Raw genomic sequence first — 20,419 nt, forward strand, 5'->3', positions numbered from 1 at the left:
TTCACTATTTTCTAAACCACTCTATTTGACTTGATCGCTAGATTTCTTTACTAAAAATCCTAAGCGTTCAAAATGCATTTAATTAATTAACTAATTTAAGTAATGCTCCTCATATATGACCCCTGTTTATCTATTAAATAAAATATTTAATAATCAAAGTGGGGGATCATTTTTGTGGTATTGTTTATCACTGGTTCCTCATTTATCCAAACATGTTAATTTAACATTCAAACATTGACTTTCGGACCTTCAAACTTACAGCAAACTTTTTCCCGAAATTAATAATTAAAAACAAGTTCTTTATACAATATAATATTTAAGCACCTGCTTTACGAATATTTATGCACGAAAGCTTTAGAAATAAATAGTGTATTACAAATATTTACATCAGAAGTTCCTCAAATGGATGGATGCTGATTATAAAAACATAGCATGGTGGTTAAATCAGGGTAAAATACTGATTGTCGATGCCTTGATTCAAAGCGATTTTGATGCCATGTTTGGACTTGGTAGCTCTGTTGAAATAAATACGATTTGCGAAATATAATCAAGTTGTTGGTGGAATCAGAGAGAAAAATTTTGCTAGAACTAAGAAATCAAAAATGGGTCAAGAATATATTATTTATGCTGAGTTTGACCACTTATTTAAACGAGTTACGCACGTGTTTTATCGAAAAAAAACAAATAAATCATAATTGCATTGTTTTAAACCATAAAACCATTGGAAGCATGCTTAGGTTATAAAATATAATTTAATGAGTATTATTACGATGATAATACAGGCGGTCTTCGACTTTCGAACAATTCGCTATTTCGCACATTTAAAAAAAATCGTTTTTTTTAAATTCAATTTTTTTTTTAAAAAAAAATTATAAACATGAGTGAGAATCAGAAAAATGTCAGTGTTGATACAAACAAAAAGAAAACAAGGAGTAATAAACTTCACACGATTCGAGACAAAGATGGAAATTATTAAACGTTCTGATAGCTGTGAATCTTTTGCTTCAATCGGACGTTCGTATTTTACAAACAGGTCTATGATATGTTCAATTTTGCGAAATAAAAATATAATTAAGGAATACGTTCAAAATTGTGAATATTAAAGAAATATTTCCAAAATTTTAAAAAATATGCTTACAAAAAAACACGGCAAATAAAACATGAATGAAATGGAAAAATCTGTCATCATGGATCGATGACCAACATCAAAAAGATGTCCCTCTGAGTATTTAAATTATTCAAGCAAAAGCTCTTAGTTTGCACAAAGATTTGAAGTATAGATTAAAAGAAAGATTTTAACATGGTTTTTCAATCAAGTAACGGTTGGTTTTACAATTTTAAAATGAGGTACTTTTTTCATAATATTATATTTACTAGAGAATCAGCTGATGCGGATAAAGATGCTGCAAAATAAAATATTTCCTAATTATCCAAAATTATTGAAGATTGAGAATATTTCTCTAGCTAAATATTTAATGTTGATGAGACAGGTTTATTTTGGAAAACTCTTTAACAATGAAAAATATGAATGAAACCTTCACGCACATTGACAATTTTTTAAATATCATGCTAGATTGTGATCCCAATGGAGAACGCATATCTCAAGTGCGTAGGGGGATCAATAAAAACATAGCATGTTATAAAATACTATATGAAGAAAAGAAAAAGAATAGTGGAAAACAGTTAAATCTTGATAACTTTTTAAAGGAAACACCCGCAAACCCCATTTAAACATGTCTCTTAAACGCCTCTTAAACATATTATATTTACTTGATAAATAAATATTTTAAAATACACACAATTTCAATTTTTTTTTACTTCCCTCTATTTTCAAACATTCAACATTCGCAGGAACCAATTATGTGCGAAAGTCGAGGGCTGTCTGTATATACAAATTTAAGAATATTTTTTTTTCTTTTCGGATCGTCAATATTTAGGCATATTTTTGACAATATTTTCGGACATAAACATTTTTAATTGTAATGTGTAAATTAACAATTAGATATTTTACTCAAAAAGTTAATCGTGTATTTATACTGAACTTTTAAAAGACCTATCCTATTAGATAAAACGATTAATTACGCCATAATATTAAAGTAAAATGTTGATTGTCTTTAGCTTGTCGATAGGTTGCTTCAAAGCGATTTTGATGCTGTATTTGGACTTGGCAGCTCAGTTATAAAACATTTTAAAAAATATGAAAATAAATTGTGCTAGAATTTGAAAATAAGAAATGAATTACAGATTTATTATTTTTTCAGGGTTTGCCTGCTTATTTAAAGTATTTATAGTAAAAAACTCATCATTTCAATCTTTTAAATCAAATAATAGCATCGAAAGCTCAAATTATAATATAAAATTGGATATTCATTATATTGCTAACAAAACAGTCATGTGAACATTAAAATATATACAAATTCAGGAATAGATTTTATGCTTTTCGGATTAATCCTTAATATTTTGGCATATTTTTGCCACCAATTTTGTCAAGAAAAATGTTTTTAAATGTAATGCTTAAATTTAAAATTAGATATTTACTTAAAAATAATTGATTGTGTATTTTTATCTGACTTTTAAAAGACCTATCCTACTAGAGAATAATATCACTTGCTTCACAATCACGCCTTATTCACGCTACCGATTTTTGGCAACATCTACTATTGAAAATAAATACTTATAAATATAAGAAATTATTTTCAATGATAATTGACACGAAAAAACTAGACTTCATCTTAAAAATTGTATTAAAAAAGCAAGTTTTATTTTTTAAGTACAGAAACTATATAACATATTTTATATGTGGCTCAATGTGAACCAGAAAAATTTACATCCTTACGCTATAATGATCGAATATCATTTTATTTTATACTTTTAGGTTGTATATAGTTATTATTGTAGATATATTATATGTGTTAGGGATTGTGCATGATTAGATACAATATAAGTCTAATGATCATCGTCTTCGACTTCTCTCGAATATGAGTTTCCATTTGATCGTCGCTTGGATTTTTTATCTGAGATGTAAAGGTTGTGTAAAATCACGCATAAAAAATATGAAAGTGCGAGTCAAGAGATTGCATGATATATTATTTGAGACGTTTTCGCTTTGACGTGGTTGTTAAGCTAGGCTCGTGAAGATTTTCAGAACGCTAACAATGTTATTCGGAAGGAGAATAGATATTTTTGCTCTTATGATGCTTCATCAACGTAATGCGTCACTCGACGTAAAAGGGCATGTTCGTGTATTTTCAAGGGGTGAGAATTATCAAGGTTACAAAAACATACATTTTCATACTTTGAATGCAAGCACAAAAATTGATTATAAATTGTCAACATGAAATTTTGGTCACGAATGGTCATGGAACTTTATTACTGTGAGAGATCTACACAGCGGCTCAGCTAACGCTAAGGTCATTCAAACTTATAGAAAGGAAATAACAACGCGTTTTGACAAAAGACCTAATATTAATAAGAGAATTTTCAATACCACAATTGCGTAACTGAATAGACGCTGTATTAACACGTCCGTTAATCGCTCGCAATGACCATAAAAACTACCTTTTTGTGCGTAAAGAATGCAATAGACAATGCCTTTACCGGCGTAAAAACCGCTATTGTAATTAACCCCTTGCAAACTCTACTATTCGTTTCCTATTCGGCTTGATTACTTCATATTTTTATCGTATCGTAATGAAGTGCGAATATTTATTTAGGATGGAAATGATTCACTTACACATTGTAATTGTTTTTTCAGCCATCATACGCAAATGATATAAATACGGCAATATAAAACAAAGCTATGATTTTTTAACTGCGTTTTGATAATCTCAATACACTGTTTTTAATTTTTACAAATTAAAAACAGGATAACTGGTTTTAATGATCCTTAAAATTACTGTATTCATTTCAGTGATAAAAAATATTCGTAATATTTTTAGGCCTAATAATATATGTTATATAATAAATAGAATTAATAACTTACTAAATCATCTTGAGTAATAATAATAAAAATCATATTATATAATATATGATACTAAAGCCTATTTTTAACGCTAATTATATTATAGTTCATTTATATTTATTTCACGTAAACCATTTCCTAAATTAGATAGTAGGTACTTTGCACTGTTCCAAGTAAATAACATACATATTAATGACTTGAATCGTTTTCGTTTGAGGTCTCACGTTCACCGTCCATTTCACAAAAATAAACAATTTGATAATAAATTTTATATTAAATGAAATTAATTAGTATTTTTGCACCTTTTAATAGAAATGTGCGCATAACTTTTAGGGAGTCGTATAATAAGAGAGGTAATAAAAATTTATATGCGTATGATATATGAGAGTTTTACAGTTTATTTCACCGTAAAAGTAAGAGAATTAATGAATTGAAAATTATGGGCATTTAGGGCGTTTATTTTTTTTAATGTAATATATTTTTAAATTTAAACGTATAATATAATCAATTTTTAACCATTAATCTTAACCATTGAAAATATTTAAAGTGCCTATTTTTAGTATGAAATGTTTAAATTAATTTATCGCAAATTTAAAGTAGCCCAATGCGTTGCAACTGTGTAAACACACTCAATAAGTGATGCACCATTAGATTGAAATCAATGCCTGTAAATTAGTGGCATATATTTTATTTATGAGAATAGGGAAATCTAAGAAAACCTTTAAAATCATCACTAATTTTTATATCCCACACATGTATATAAATTAAAAAATGAGAAGGTTTGTATCGGAATAGAACCCAGGACTTTAAGGCATTCGTCATTGATTTATCGTACTGATATATTTTTTGATAGTGAGAAATATTTATATTTCGCGAAAAGCTATTTTTAAAAAGCGTATGTCGCAGTACAGAAATGATTAGAACCAATAAAACGAATATCGCGTAAATTCAATAAAATATAATGTATGTATTTTACATATATACGTAAATGCATAAAAAATGTTTTGATTTTTTATGGTTGCCTTCTTATATTGGGGGTTCTTAACTTTGTTTTTAGGGGGTTCGCGATTAGTGATTGTCACAGCTTAATATTTTTATACAAGATAAGCAACAGTAGCCTTTACATTGATATGTATTGACATATATTCTTTATTGCATAAGAATTATTTGGAGATGGGGTCCTTTGCTCTAGAACTAAATAACATAAAAGTATAGCAATCTAATTTAAGTGATAAAGTTATTTGTGAATAATTGTTATTTATCTGTTTTATTTTATAATAAAATGTTTGTGAGTATTAACGAAATACTATTATGTCAAACTAATACATATTCATTAAGGCAATTGTTATTTATACCACGAAAAGCTAGGTGAACAGGTCATTTATATATTAGATACTATTGAACGCAGTTAAAGACTAGTTTTACGCATATTGAGTTCTACTAATAGGTAATGAAAATATTATTAAAAATTATGTTTTATATATTAATGAACGTGTGACTTTTTTTATAAAATGATCTTAATCTATAAATTAAAAAAATATTTTTTTAATAATAATGATTATGTGTCAGAAATAAAATTATTTTTATATTATTTTTAATTCGAGATGTCAATGGTTCTATCAAATATTTTTTAAGAATGACTTGAAAATGATAAAAACACTAAAATAATTACTCAATTATTTTAAATGCATTTTAATGTTGATCTTAGACTATTACTTTATTGTAATTTACAAGTTTAACGAAACAATTATTATATAAATATAATAAATAAAATGTTTATTTTTTCAAATTACGAAAATAATCGACCTATTATTTATTATATATTAGAAAATTAGAAAGTCATATGCACTTGTATAATATATTATATACCTATTCTTAATTTTTTGGCTGTAATACTACGATATATCATTGTTCACGATAACAGCAAATATATGCTAACGACGATCGTTGTTGACGTCATAATGCTCGAAAAGGTAAATGCATTTAGGATCTAATAATATATTACTTGATATGTATTTATTTAATGTGTAGCATGAAATAGTGAATATGGAATATTTTTTTATTTTATCTTACTAATCTAATTATTTATAACGAATATAAATTATTTAAGTTGGTCCCTAATAATGTTGGGTAACACCATATTAACTATGAAAAACATGCGAAATTCCATTAAAAAACATTCGGTAATTTAAGCGACTATTTTGACCTTTGTCCAAACTTTGTGTATCAATATGCAAATAGACCATACAATAATTATGTTCCGGAATCGACCACTAACGGTTAATCAGCATTATTTTAAAACCATGGTAAACATAGTTACAGTTACATTTCTTCATCACTGAATTCCATTGTTTCGTACTATGCAAATTTTTATTAACGATTTGGGTTAAAATAGTGAATATATTATTTTCTATCATTTTGCCATTGATCGCGTTTATTTTTCAATAATTATTTTATAAACCTCTAGATATATTATATGGTTATTTATCTTGTATCTTAGATATTCTTACATATACCTTTATTTTATTTACAATTACAGTTACAGCAAACAACTGATTTTGTATACCTTTTTGATAAATTTGGTCATATTTTCCCTTTAAGAAAACATTAAAAAATTTGTTGATCCAAAACTAAATAACCTTATAGCTAATCTTAAAAATAATAATGTTGTAAAATCGAGAAAAGATAATATTTTTCCAAATCTCTTAACATCATTGTCCTTTTTGCAACACCACTTTTTTTTCTATGTTACATTTATTCCATTATTAGAAAGATTTACTTTATAAAAAAACCTTTAGATTGTGCAGAACATTTTTATTTCAATAAAATCTTATGACGCTCCTTAAAAATATGCCATTTGATTATCAAATACAATATTTTAGGTTAAGAATTAATTAAGATTTAATTTATTTAGAAATGAAAAATTATACGAAGTATTAAAATATAGCGAAAATTTTGGTCTTAAGATTAAAATAATTGGAAATACATAGTTTATATATCCATGGTTGTTATGTCACTTATACACTACTGATAAACAAAGCTACATAATATAATAAATGTAATATAAGTAAATAAATAATAATTTACGCTACGAAAAACTAATGCTCTTAAAATATATTTGCAGTTAAAAATGTTTGAGTGAAATATAAGGTTAGCTAATTAATAATTAATTTAAGATTAGCTTTAAAATTATTGTTTTTTAGAATCAATACATTTTAAATGTATTGATCCTAAAAAACAATAACTCGTAATAAATGAGCAGAATTCTTAAAAAAAATGCAGTTACTAATATTATTATTGGAGCACAAAAAAAGTATAAGTTCAACTCTAATACCATAAAACAACCATAAAAATTAAAAAAGAAACGTTAAAAAATAGACCCCTTATCTTTGCAAGAACATAATATAATATATTCACTATAACTATAAAACCAAGTTATTCTATTTATATTTCTGGTAAAATTCTTATTGTTTTTTTTTTATATTTTATATAAAAAAATGTTGTTATTTTATAAATGAAACATAAAAATTTGAGATACCTTTAAAAATATACAATTTGGTGGTTCAATATATTTTTTAGGCTTAATATTAATTAAATTGGATTGTTTTTATAAAAAATCAGTATCACGGTATATAAAAAAAAACAATAAAAATACCCTAAAGATAAAAAGGTCCTAATGCAGGTAAATGATAACATAAACCTAGTTTCTAGTTGATCAGACTTTCGTTTAATATATTTTATTTTTAATATTTAATTCATAAAATTAGAAGTTTTGTGGTGAATTTTGAAATTAATAGAATATCTTTTTTCTATAAAAAAAGAGGTAATTTTAAATTTATAGTCGACTTTTTCTGTTCAATAATATATAGACATAAACAATTTCTTATACCAAAAACACCATATATAATTTTTAATTACTAATAATAACTCAATAAAGTGCATATATAACATAAACAATTAATATATTATTTTTTTTCATTCTAAAATGTACGAAACACGAGGCCCGACATTGTTTATTATTGAATTATTGTATTTTTCTTATATACTCCTATTTTATTACGATTTTTGTCACAATAATATTTTAAATTTTAAATGCTTACAATTTAATGATAAGTAAAAAATAAATAATAATAATTTAGTTAAACAACGTTGTGAGTTACACTAGCAAAAAATTCATAGATATAGTAAACTTTAATAAATAAATAGATTCTTTAATATATTTATCTTTTTTAAGTATTATTTCTTAGTAAATATTAATAATAAAATAATGTTGCCATGAGAATTTTTGGCTTAAATAATATATTTGGCTCCTATAGAAAAGTGGAGTTAAAATACGTTTCACTTGCAAGTTTTACATATAACTACTAGCTGTTTTTAAGCAATGCAACAATATCAAACTTTAATCTAAGTACAGCATGAACATAAAATATCTATGTACATATTTATTTAGAGGCATACATTAAGTTTTTAGTACATATGTACTTGTAAATAGAATAATAATTTAAATTATTAGTCTATTTACAAGTATAAAAGAGTTTTGATTGACAGAATAATGTTTATGATACTGACAAAAACTTGTTTCCAGCTTAGTTTTTAAATTGTATTTTATACCCTGGAGAAAAACGAAGTGAAGCTTAGTTATATTTATATCAAATCACACCACTGTTTGAATTTATACTACGCTATAAAATAAGCATTCTATATTTTAATTATAGCCTTTGAATGTAAACAATCAATGAAATAATTCAGACTAGAGTTCTATAAATATATTCCAATTCAAACCAGTTATTTATATAACGCCACAAAAACGAGAGTTTAACTTTGTTTTTAAACGAGACTTACATGCGGGCTGAATGAAACTTTCAGGTCAGGCTATTGTATGACGTACTATAGCTTTTATTTTAGCTAATAAAATTTAAAGCTAAAATCAAATCAGTGCTTATCGATTTTAAAGTCGAGGGATCAAACCTTACACTGTTTTTTAAGCTTTATATTGTACCTGGAAATTGTGAAATAATTAATATATAATTAATTAATATATAATTTATCACTTGAATCGAGTTTTTATAGCTTAATATTAATGTTATGCTAAGGCTACATAGTATACGAGTTGCTAGCAAAAACAATTAGAAAATAAATATATTGTAGTTGGATTAACTTAAATGTTCAAATATTAGTTTTTAAAAAAAATATTTTTTGGTCTCAAAAGTATGAGTAAAGTAAAGTAATTCTTTTACCACTGACATTTAAGATAGATTATCTCGAAACAGCGTCTAATGGTATTCTTTATAAAATTTTAGAATCTCAAGATGAGCGTGTTAACGGCAGCAGCCGAGAGCATGTCGGTCCAGTCGAACATCGTCACTGCGACCAGCGTCTTCTACATGCTCTTGATTCCAGCCATATCATTATGGTACATATATTGGAGAGTATCCAGAAAGCACATGCTAGACTTAGCCGAAAAGATACCGGGACCTAAAGGATACCCCCTAATCGGAAACGTCCTCGATTTGACAGGATCTGCTCACCGTACGTAGATATAAATTACTTATATATCAACAATTCGTTTACTTTATAATTTAATTTGTTTAGAGATCTTCATGACACTAACTAAATTCGTAAATGAATATAAAGACTTGGTGAAGGTTTGGATCGGACCAAGACTCTTCGTTATTATATACCATCCCGACGATGTTGAAGTAATCCTCAGCAGCCAAGCTCATATCACAAAGGGAAACGAATATCAGATGTTTGAGCCGTGGTTTGGGGTCGGACTCGTGATCAGCAACGGTAAATAACGCAATGGCGGATTGAGTGATTTTGATAATATTGTGATAAACTTGCGTTGATAGGTCAAACCTGGCGTAATCATAGAAAGCTGATAGCTCCAACCTTCCACTTGAACGTATTGAAGAGTTTTATTGATCTCTTTAATCGCAATTCGAAAGACGTTGTCGATAGATTGAAAAAATTGAATGGCAAGACTTTTGACTGTCACGATTACATGAGTGAAATTACAGTAGAGACACTTTTGGGTGAGTATTCGAGAATTTTTTTAATATGTATTATTAAGCTTTTGGACTGACTGTTTCTGGCCATTGCGACCAAAGAACCGTAAAATGCGCAGCCAAATTGCTATTGATATTTTTTTTCTTTTATATTTTAAAAATACTTTTAAACCATTGTAATATAAATTTACTTTATATTGATGCACTTAAAACTTCGTTGTAAAATACATATTATTCTAATTATAAATAAATTAAATTTTTAATAAACATTAACAAAAACTAATAGGATATAATGTCACAATAACTGCGAATCTAAATCTAATAAATAATATTTTTTTTATATATATACATTGTAAAAATCTCATAAAGGATTGTTAACCAGCATGATTGATATACGCTCACGCTTTGCAAACATAATTTGGCACTCTTCGTTCGAAACACTCACAAATCAAAAATATTTAATAAATATAATCATGATGTTAATCAATGTCGGGCATCGTGTTTCGTACATTTTAAAATTTAATCATTAGATCACGATAGTTACATATAAATTATATAAAATATAATAAAAAACTTAATACATCACTACAATAATATTATTTTAAAGAAGTTATTTTTGCTGCTGCAACTTTTATACAGAAAATGTAAATTTATTAAAAAAAATATTTGTATAAATAAGCTAATGATAAAATTAATGCTTTTTGAATATATTGTTGCAATTAAAACATTATTTAATTATGACTTTTATTAATTTATTTATTTACTATTATTTAGAAACTGTCATGGGAGTGCCCAAGGACTCTCAAAACAGAGGATGCTTTGAATACGCCATGGCCGTGATGAAGATGTGCGATATTATTCATATGAGACACACAAAATTATGGTTAAGATTCAATGTCATATTTAACTTGACAACTTATGCGAGAGCTCAAAAAAAACTATTGGGCTTAATCCACGGTTTAACTAGACAAGTCCTTAAAGACAAGAAAGAAGATTTCGCTAGAGGAAAGCAACCTACTTCGGTTAAGATCACAGCTAAAGACAGCAGTGACAATACTATCATCGAAGGACTATCATATGGAAAGTCGGTAGGAATAAAAGATGATATAGACACAGAAGACATCGGCGAGAAGAAAAGACTCGCTTTCTTGGATCTTCTGCTAGAGAGTTCCAGAAATGGCAGTTTGATCACTGATACTGAAATCCAAAATCAAGTGGACACTATCATGTTTGAGGTATGCTATGAAAGTTTATTAAGAATTTTATTGTGAATAAATAATAATAAAATGTTGTAGGGTCACGATACCACAGCTGCCGGAAGCAGCTTCTTCTTGTCTATGATGGGAATACATCAAAACATTCAAGATAAAGTTATAGAAGAGTTAGATCGTATCTTCGGGGATTCTGATAGACCAGTGACTTTCCAGGATACGTTGGAAATGAAGTATTTGGAGAGGTGCATGTTGGAAACGCTTAGGTGTTACCCACCAGTGCCTATAATTGCAAGACAATTACTAGTAGATGTTCCATTGAGTGAGAAAACTACTTACTATATTAATTTTATATATTAATCTCATTTAAAATTGATTGCCTCTCTGTTTTAATAATACATATATAATCTACCGTTTACTTTAATATATTTTATTTGCATTCGGATTTCAGAGTCTTGCGACTTAGTTTTGCCAGCAGGAAGCTCGTGTGCAATTGCAACATTTAAAATCCACCGCAGAGACGACATTTACCCTAACCCACATGTTTTCGACCCTGACAATTTCTTGCCTGAACAATGCGCAAACAGGCATTTTTATGGATTCATACCATTTTCGGCTGGACCTAGAAGCTGCGTTGGTGAGTTTCCAAAATTTTTTAGTGAATTATATGCAATGGATTTTCGAGATGTTTAATATTTTGAATTCCAGGACGTAAATACGCCATGTTGAAGTTAAAGGTTATTTTAAGTACCATAATGAGGAACTTCCGCGTTTATTCCGACCTAGGCGAGAAGGACTTCAGGGTTCAAGCGGACATTATCTTGAAGAGAGAAGAAGGATTTAATATCAGGCTTGAACAGCGCAAGCCTACGGTTATGACGGCAGCTTAATTTTTTTATGCTTATATCATACACTTGTGTGATATTAAATATAATTATATCGTCAGTCGCTGCGCAACATTGAATAACTATATTTTAATATATACTTTTAGTATAAATATACATTAAAAAATACAGACAAACATTACATTTGACGTTAAAAATCGACTGACGATAAGTAGTGTATATTATAATATGATGTAATTTAGTTTAAAAAATGTTTTATTATGCTTCAATAAATCGCTATAAATTTAGTATTATATGATATAATAATATATGCATTTTTTTGTATTAAATATACATACTTAGACATATATTATAAATGTGAAGAGGTGTAACAATGTTCAATGTATTTTTTGGCAAAATTAATAATAAATTCTAATCTTTGGGTTGGTGTATAGAATTATTTTTATTTAACAATATTTCTTACATATTTATGAATAATGTATTTATTAAATTTATAAACAAAATAATAATTTAGGAGATTTCAGGATTTAAGACATATAATTAATCAACTATTAGAAGAAATCGCTATTCAAACAAAGTATGATATGCCAGAGCCTCCGAGAAATCGTCACAAACTTTTGAAAACGTTTGCAATGGACGTTTACAACTTTTTTCAATTACTTTAACCGTACATCAGTTCCAAAAATAAAATAGAGCTATATAGTTTTTTGTGTAAAATATATAGTATATATTTTATACTAAAATAATGTTAATTTGCAATAAATTTTAATTAAAATAAAATATATTTAAATAAGGAATGTTAATAACTTCATTGTTATTTATTACTACATAATACAGTATAAATTACAATATAAAAATACATGTGTAACATTTTCAATTGAACTACGGTCAGACAAAATTGATTTATTTTATTACATACAAAAATACGCGATTTATTTGTATTTTGCACAAATTTGTAATTTATTTGACACAAAATCACGTAAGAAAAAAAAGTTATCCACGTAACGACACATTCACGCAATTCCGTAAACCGAACCGCTCGCATTCGAAACAATAACGATTTTCCGAAGAGTTTTGGACTTTGGCCAAGTGGATCTCAAACTATTTCATACATACGTACATATATGTGGGTATACAAAAATATACCTATACATATACCTGAACCTACATGTGGTCGAATTAAAAATATTGACTGGAATATAGTGAAAAAAATATTTACACAAAATAATATAGATGCCGGTTGATTTGTAACCTTGAAACTATTCACGCGCGCGAAGTACAAATGCAGTTATGCATATATTTTCGTTCAGTTCATGCGCCACCCTGTATATATTTCATACAAGATCTGATATGATACGCGGTGTTCCAAAATTTACGGGGTACCCAAACGTAAATTACGTAACAACGTTGGCCTGGCTTTGTTGTATCTATGTGTTTGCTTAGGATGTGTTGTAATAGGTAGGTGATAATAGGCAGTGAACCGCGTAAATATTATTTATACGCAATCAACGGATAATGGGTTGTGCGTGCGTGTGTATATATTTACTACATATATGTGTTTATGGTTATGTGGCTGAAATTATTGTCATAACGTAGAGAAAGCTAGGTCAATTATAAATAAATTAAAAATTAAATAAATATAAACTCCTAAATTATTTTTATCAAATAAGTATGTTTTAATTAAAAATGAGCTTAATACTAAGCATAAAAAATATAATAATAATTATTATTGTGAATTTACTGTTGCAAAAAATGATAGTAAGTTCATTACCTATTTTTATCAAAGCTTAATAAATTTATTTTTGTAAATGTATAAGGATATAAAATATGCTTAAAGCATGTTTTACTTAACATTTAAGTTTCTCAAAAATAATATTTTCAAATATTTCTCTTGGTAAAATTCACATTTTAATATATGCTAAAACTATGTTTTAATCTCAAAGCTTGCATTATAAAAATATTTTTATTTAGAGCCAAACGAACTACATACCAATTTAATGTTATTAATGAAATCGGCGGATGAAGCGCCATCGGTCGTAGTTTTACCGTCAAGGTCCACCAAATTTTGTTCTTTCCATCTACATTTCATTGCTGCCAGAATGCAGCCTAACTTGTGGCCAAGTAAATTGATCCCCTCAGTTTTAAAGCAGCTTTTTAAGAAGTAAAACGCGTGAAAGAACACATTGAGAGTTTTCCTCAATCAGAAAGCCATTATTCAAGGTCTCACAATCCAAATAGAAAGTATTTAAACTTTGAATTAAATATAAGAAAAATGTTTTAAATCAGTTTAAACACAAATTATTAATTATCCAACAAGAACTTAAATACGGACTTGCCCCATTTTCAAAAAATCAACGGCTCATATATAAAATAAATAGATGTAATTTTTTCTTTATTAAAACAGCACACTTGAACTAATTTAATGATGTACTCTTGATCTTAATTATAATAAATCAATACTAGTTTTATAAAAGCAATTAAAAATTATGTCAATACAAAAATGTTCAAAAACGATAAATAATGAACCAAGTTTATTGTATACATATACATATGACATTTTTCTTAAAACGTTTAAGAAACAAGTTACCTAAAATATTGTTAAACGTTCTTTAAAAAAAACATACTGTTCAACTTGAGAGTTTTTAGTTATACAAATTGTATAAAACTTTAAGAATCTTAATGTAAACTTTGTCTTTGACATACAATGCAAACTTTTAAGCCCTTTAGCTTCAAAATTACATACATAGATATGCAGATTAATATCGGTTAAGTGGGTTAGTTTTGGCAAAATTACAATTTTGCTCAGGGAGCAAAAATTTCAAGCACGTGTATGCAAACTGTTAAATATTCATGTGCCATAAAGAAAATTTCAGCAAAAAACGTACATGCAAAAAACGAACATGCATGTGCAATTTGAAAAAAACGTGAAAATGCTCAAATCGAAAGAGTTTATATACGATGCATAAAATGACGAATTTGTTGAAAAAAATTCTTGCAATGCATAAACTATGTATGAGTTGCGTTTCCTTGAATACTCTTATAGAATTTATGCGAAAGATTTGTCTAGACGAATCTTAAATTCTGTTTAATATTAATATTAATATAAATATAAAAATAATGTATTTTTAAGAGATTATTATATTTGCAATGAACCTATCAATTTCTCTTCCACTCTAAATAAGGCAATGTCGTTAACAGATTAACTTATACGTTCACAAAAGTTTCGTTTCATGTAGTAAAAACTTTTAAGGGACTAGATTATTTTTTTCACTGGTCCTCTGCGGACCTTTGGCCAATTTACGATCGGATTGAAAACGTCTTCGTGTAACGCATTCTAGTAATCCAAGACGGAGAGTTTATTATGGTACAGTAATAAAACCTTTTTTTTCAATCTCTTATGTGCGCCTTGAATGTAATAATTTATCGTTCGTATTTACTGCGCGTGGCTTTTCTTATGTGCGTAACCTATTTTGATGTTTTCGGGTAAATAGTCGGTTGATTTGCAACATAAGAACGACACACGCGCGCGAATTCACAAAAAAAAAATTGAGAGCTGAATCATAGTAAGTGAACTATGTGAATTGGTATGCTAAGAACATTTCCGTTTAATTATACAATAATTTAAAAAAAAAATTAATTAATTTTACAAATTCTTTATTCTCATGTATTTACAATATGGTTTACTTGTCAGAAAATCTTACAATATTAAGTACCTAACCTAAGTTATTTCCTTAACTTTAAGACATGTATTTACTATTTTAGTTTTTGATATTTTATTCTGTTTGTTAGTAAGTTGTTTTATTTATAGAGGAAAAGTTGTTAAAAAACCTCGAAATTGGGATTTAGTTTTTATTATTATTATAATGCTATTATGTATTTATTTTAATACCAGGCTCGGTGGATCATCAAGTCTTAAACCTAATTAACAACAATATTTACAAAACAAATTTAAATTTGACTCTTCCAAGCTGGTTTACAGTAGTCATGAAATGCGTTAGTTTGTGAGTGCCAGAACTAGCGGCGGCTACCTCCTGTGCGGATTTGAAACCGAACATTTGGTGCCCCCACTTTTTCCGGGGACTGGCAGGTGTCACAGCAATAGACACCTGGATGCAGATAGTTAAACTTCTCAGATGGTTTGTCTTTCAAGATATGCTTAGGTAGTCTATGTTTGTACCTAAAAGGTAGATCATATAAGTTATATTTGCCAAGACTGGTGAGAAATGTGTTTGAACACTTCGATTCTTTTATACTTTTATAGAATCTTTCTGTCAGTCTGTGGCAGAACTTCCTGACCGTTTCCAGGTCTCCGCAGCGCTTATGAAGTTTGTCTACGCTAGTCCTTGGGTGAGCACCGAGGGCTATTCGTAAACACTTATTTTGAATAACCCCAATTTTTCTAAATGAACTATGGGATATGCTGGACCATACCGGGGCTCCGTATGTTAGCAGAGGTCGTATAAGGGATTTATACAACAGAAGTTTATTTTTACTGTGGAGGCCACTTCTTCTTCTAAAAATTGGAGCTAACGCTGAAATAGCTGAAAGTCCTCTTTGTCTAATTGAATCCATCTGTTTTTTTCCAATTTAAGCGGGAGTCTAGCTGAATTCCGAGATATTTTACTGAATTGGACCAGGGGACGGCTTCTTGGTTCATTTTTATTTGAGGGGGAAGAGCCCTTCTTGTTCTACGAGAGAACATGATTGTTTCAGTCTTGGCATCGTTGATTTTAATTTTCCACTTGCAGTAGAAGTTTCGTAGCTCCCGCAAGCCACACTGTAATCTTCGGGCGATTATGTTCCTGCTTGCTGAGCAGGTGTATAACGCTAAATCATCAGCATATAGTGCAAGGTGACAATTACTTGGGGTTGGTATGTCATTGATAAACATAGAGAAGAGATGAGGGCCAAGGATACTTCCCTGCGGGACTCCCATTGGGACTTTCCTCGGTGAGGATTTTTCATCTTTTACTACCACTTGAAAGGATCTGTCACGCAAATAGTTATCAACTATGCGGACGAGCTGAAACGGAACGTCTGCTTCAAGAAGTTTGTAAAGTAAGCCATCATGCCAGACCGTATCAAAAGCCTTCTCGATGTCCAAGAGAGCCATGCCGGTGTCTTTTTTAATATTAAACTTTTTAGTTATAAATTCGGTCACTCGGGTGAGCTGATGTACCGTCGAATGACCAGCTCGAAATCCAAACTGAAAGTCTGGGAGTATTTTATTAATTGACGGGAGTAGCCTTTTTAATATTAATCTTTCGAAAATTTTACTAAGGGTTGACAGCAGACTAATTGGTCTGTAGCTTGAGGCTAGAACTGGATCTTTTCCGGTTTTAGGGATCGGATACACTGTGGCAGATTTCCAAGCTACGGGGAAATAACCTATATTTAGGCAGCCGTTTAAGATTTTTGAGAGAAAGACAATTGCTTTCTGAGGCAAGTGTCTTAGAACTATGTTTTCTATTGCATCCGCTCCCGGAGCTTTTCTTATTTTACATTTATAGGCTGCACTAACAATTTCAAACGGTTTAATCCTAAATCCTTTAGGAGTCTCTACGGGAGTGTCTTCTTCTCGAAAAGCTGTTACAGCCCTCGTTACGAGCCTATTTATTTCTGCATGTGACATATTTACGGTTAATCTATGTGATAGTTCAAAGTTATCAGCAAGAATTTCGGCTTTCTCAGAGTCGGTCATGGCTTTCTTATCGTTAGACGAGGCTAACGGTGGAATATTATTCTTTTTACGACGGACCGCTTTTGCTAGTCGCCAAATACTTTGGTCTTGTGTGTTAGCTTTTTCGAGTTTGCTTGTCCAGGAGATGTTTTTTAGTTTTAATATATGACTCGCAATTTCGGCTGTCAGAGCGTTTATTTGTGATTTTAATTCTTTGTCTCTGCTTTTTTGCCAGCGTTTTCGAAGACGATTTTTAATGGCGATCATTTCTTTAATCTGCGGTGGAATTTCTAATCGGAAATGTTCTACACGGCGACGCGGAGTATGAGCTGCGACGGCGTTACAAATGGTATTTGTGAATAATTTAATCGCGGAATCTATATCGTTTCTATTATGGAAAAATAGGGATGCATTGACGTACAAGCTGGCATTAATTTGTTGCTTGAAGCCGGACCAATCGGCTTCCGCGAAAACATACAATAATTTAAAAATATACAGTTTTATATATTTTATCAGATATTGACGGTGACTATAACCTGAAAAATCTGAGATTTAATTGCATATGAACCTTAGTGCTTATTTTTTATCGTATCTGGGAGATTGAAATTAACGATAATCATATAACTATAATTTTTATCGATCATCAAAAATTAGGTTTTCCTAGATTTTTTAATCTGACGTAAGTGTTTTATAAATCACAGCCATTTAAACAAAAAATTATATAAGAACCCCCAAAAACAGAAGCCACTAATAACTTTCAAAAACTTAAATCGATACACTCAATAAAAACTAAAAAATTAACATCAATATTTTAATCGCCCGTTTGTCACACACGAAATATATTTGTGTCAAAGATTCGTATAGCCCTAAGATAATACTTATTTAATAAATATCACTCATGTATAAATACACACGCATCGGATTACAGGAGGGTACATAGGGGATGGAAATTGCCGGACCTTTATTGGTCAAAATAAATATGTTCACCAATTGCTATATTGAATTAGCTTATCTACACTTTTAAGTATCTATGTCAAATTTTAGTCTCACATTTGATAGTTGTTTCTGACAATAGAATGATATAATAAAAAATACGCTTAGCATAAATTATTAATAATTATAATATTGCAAGTTGCTAAAAATACTTAATGTTACATTAGGGATAATAATATATCCTATTGTGCAAAGCCGTGAAAGGCAATTAATATTTCCTCATACAAACACAGGAACAGGGTCATCCTTCTGGAAATTTAATCATCGAAAATCCGCTTACGCTTTATAAAGAAAAATAACAAAAAGAAAGAGCAGCGGTAATGAAGTCGGAATTAAAAAATTTGAAACTTTCCACACCGTACTTTGAGAAATTTCACCATCAAAGAAGAAAAAAAGTTTCGAAAGAGAGAGCGAAAAGTCAACGGTCCCTGGGGAATTTATTAATTTTTTTCGACGAATGAATTAATAATATTTCGGACCAAGGGTTGGAACAAAGTGAAAAAGATAAAGAAAATTGGATTCTATTATTGATGCAAAAGCTTTTTCCCTTGGGCGTTTTTCATTTCGGTCGCGAAAGCTCGGAGCTTTTGTCTGGCAAACTTTTCGCAACCCGCATCTCTTTCGCTCTATTGACTGACACTTGATTTCGCACGTTCGCCAAACCTCTCTGCGGTATTGAAATTGTCCCGAAATCATTTGTGGCTTAGTTTGTGACTCTTATTATTTTGCACACGCATTTAGAACACAAAGCAATATTTTAAATTTAATTATTATTTACTTAACGAAAGATCAAGGGTATGGGAGTGGTTAAAAATACTCTCACGTACTGCAATAAACAGTGAAAGCCGAAATGAAAACCGTTTTATGCCTCAGACGTAATTTTTTGTTCTGACTTCAAACGTTGCACTGTTATACATATACATATGTTGGCATTGTTCTATCGATATGAATTAGAGTTAATTGGATGCACAGGATGTTTTGAAGCAGACATAAATTCAATCAGATTTATTAATTCCGATTTTATACAAATATGTATTTTGAGAGTTCTTCAAAAAATTGTTTAATTCGCATATTTTTATTTTAATGTAGATTTATTGAAAAATTTTATATTGAAATATTATTATATAACATAAAATATCTTTAAAAATTACTGACAATATTAAAAACGTTCAAAAAATATGTATTAAAATTAAATTTAAATTTAAAAAATAGTAATTTATGTAGATTTTTAAGGACACGGTAACTACCGTTGTTTTAATGGTATTGTCATAAACTTATTCCAAGAAAATTTAGATCTTGTAAATGTAGTCTAAAAGTTACGATTTTTAAAATTACGGTTATGGAAAAAAATCGTAACTTTGCCAAAATAAATATTAGATAAAAAAAATACAGATATATTCAAATAATATTTTTTTTCTCATATTTTTGTGAATAAGATTTAACAAAATTTGAGGATAATTTAAATGCCGCAATTTTTATGATATAGTCATGAAACTTATTACAAAAATAGATCTTGTAAATACATTAGATATGTTTGTTATTATTTACCATTTTTTTTAAAATAGCGGCTATTTACAACAGAAAAATTTGTAACTCCGTTAAAAAAAGTATTCGTCAAAGCGGTTTTTGAATATATATTAATTTCAGTTTTTTATTAATATTAAATTCACCCTTTTCTTATAAAATGATCTTATAAATATTTTGCCTAATTTTATTGTTCA

At 28.8% G+C, this 20,419-nt stretch overlaps 2 protein-coding genes across 6 annotated transcripts in view; one reads left to right on the top strand and one right to left on the bottom strand.

The window, feature by feature from the left end:
* Positions 1-20,419, bottom strand: part of Pde1c (Phosphodiesterase 1c) — a 228,950-nt gene that overhangs the window by 183,573 nt on the left and 24,958 nt on the right. The window lies entirely within an intron of this gene.
* Positions 5,319-12,456, top strand: LOC148225921 (cytochrome P450 4g15-like). Its single transcript, XM_088203184.1, has 8 exons — positions 5,319-5,408; positions 9,262-9,490; positions 9,554-9,751; positions 9,814-9,996; positions 10,744-11,204; positions 11,265-11,502; positions 11,632-11,817; positions 11,889-12,456. Exons 2-8 carry the CDS (start codon positions 9,271-9,273, stop codon positions 12,068-12,070), a joined length of 1,668 nt encoding a protein of 555 aa, XP_088059310.1. The 5' UTR covers positions 5,319-5,408; positions 9,262-9,270; the 3' UTR covers positions 12,071-12,456.

Source organism: Plectrocnemia conspersa, unplaced genomic scaffold (genome assembly GCF_051122295.1).
Source record: "Plectrocnemia conspersa isolate PC_06_02 unplaced genomic scaffold, ASM5112229v1 ptg000014l, whole genome shotgun sequence".
NCBI classification, from domain to species: Eukaryota; Metazoa; Arthropoda; class Insecta; order Trichoptera; family Polycentropodidae; genus Plectrocnemia; species Plectrocnemia conspersa.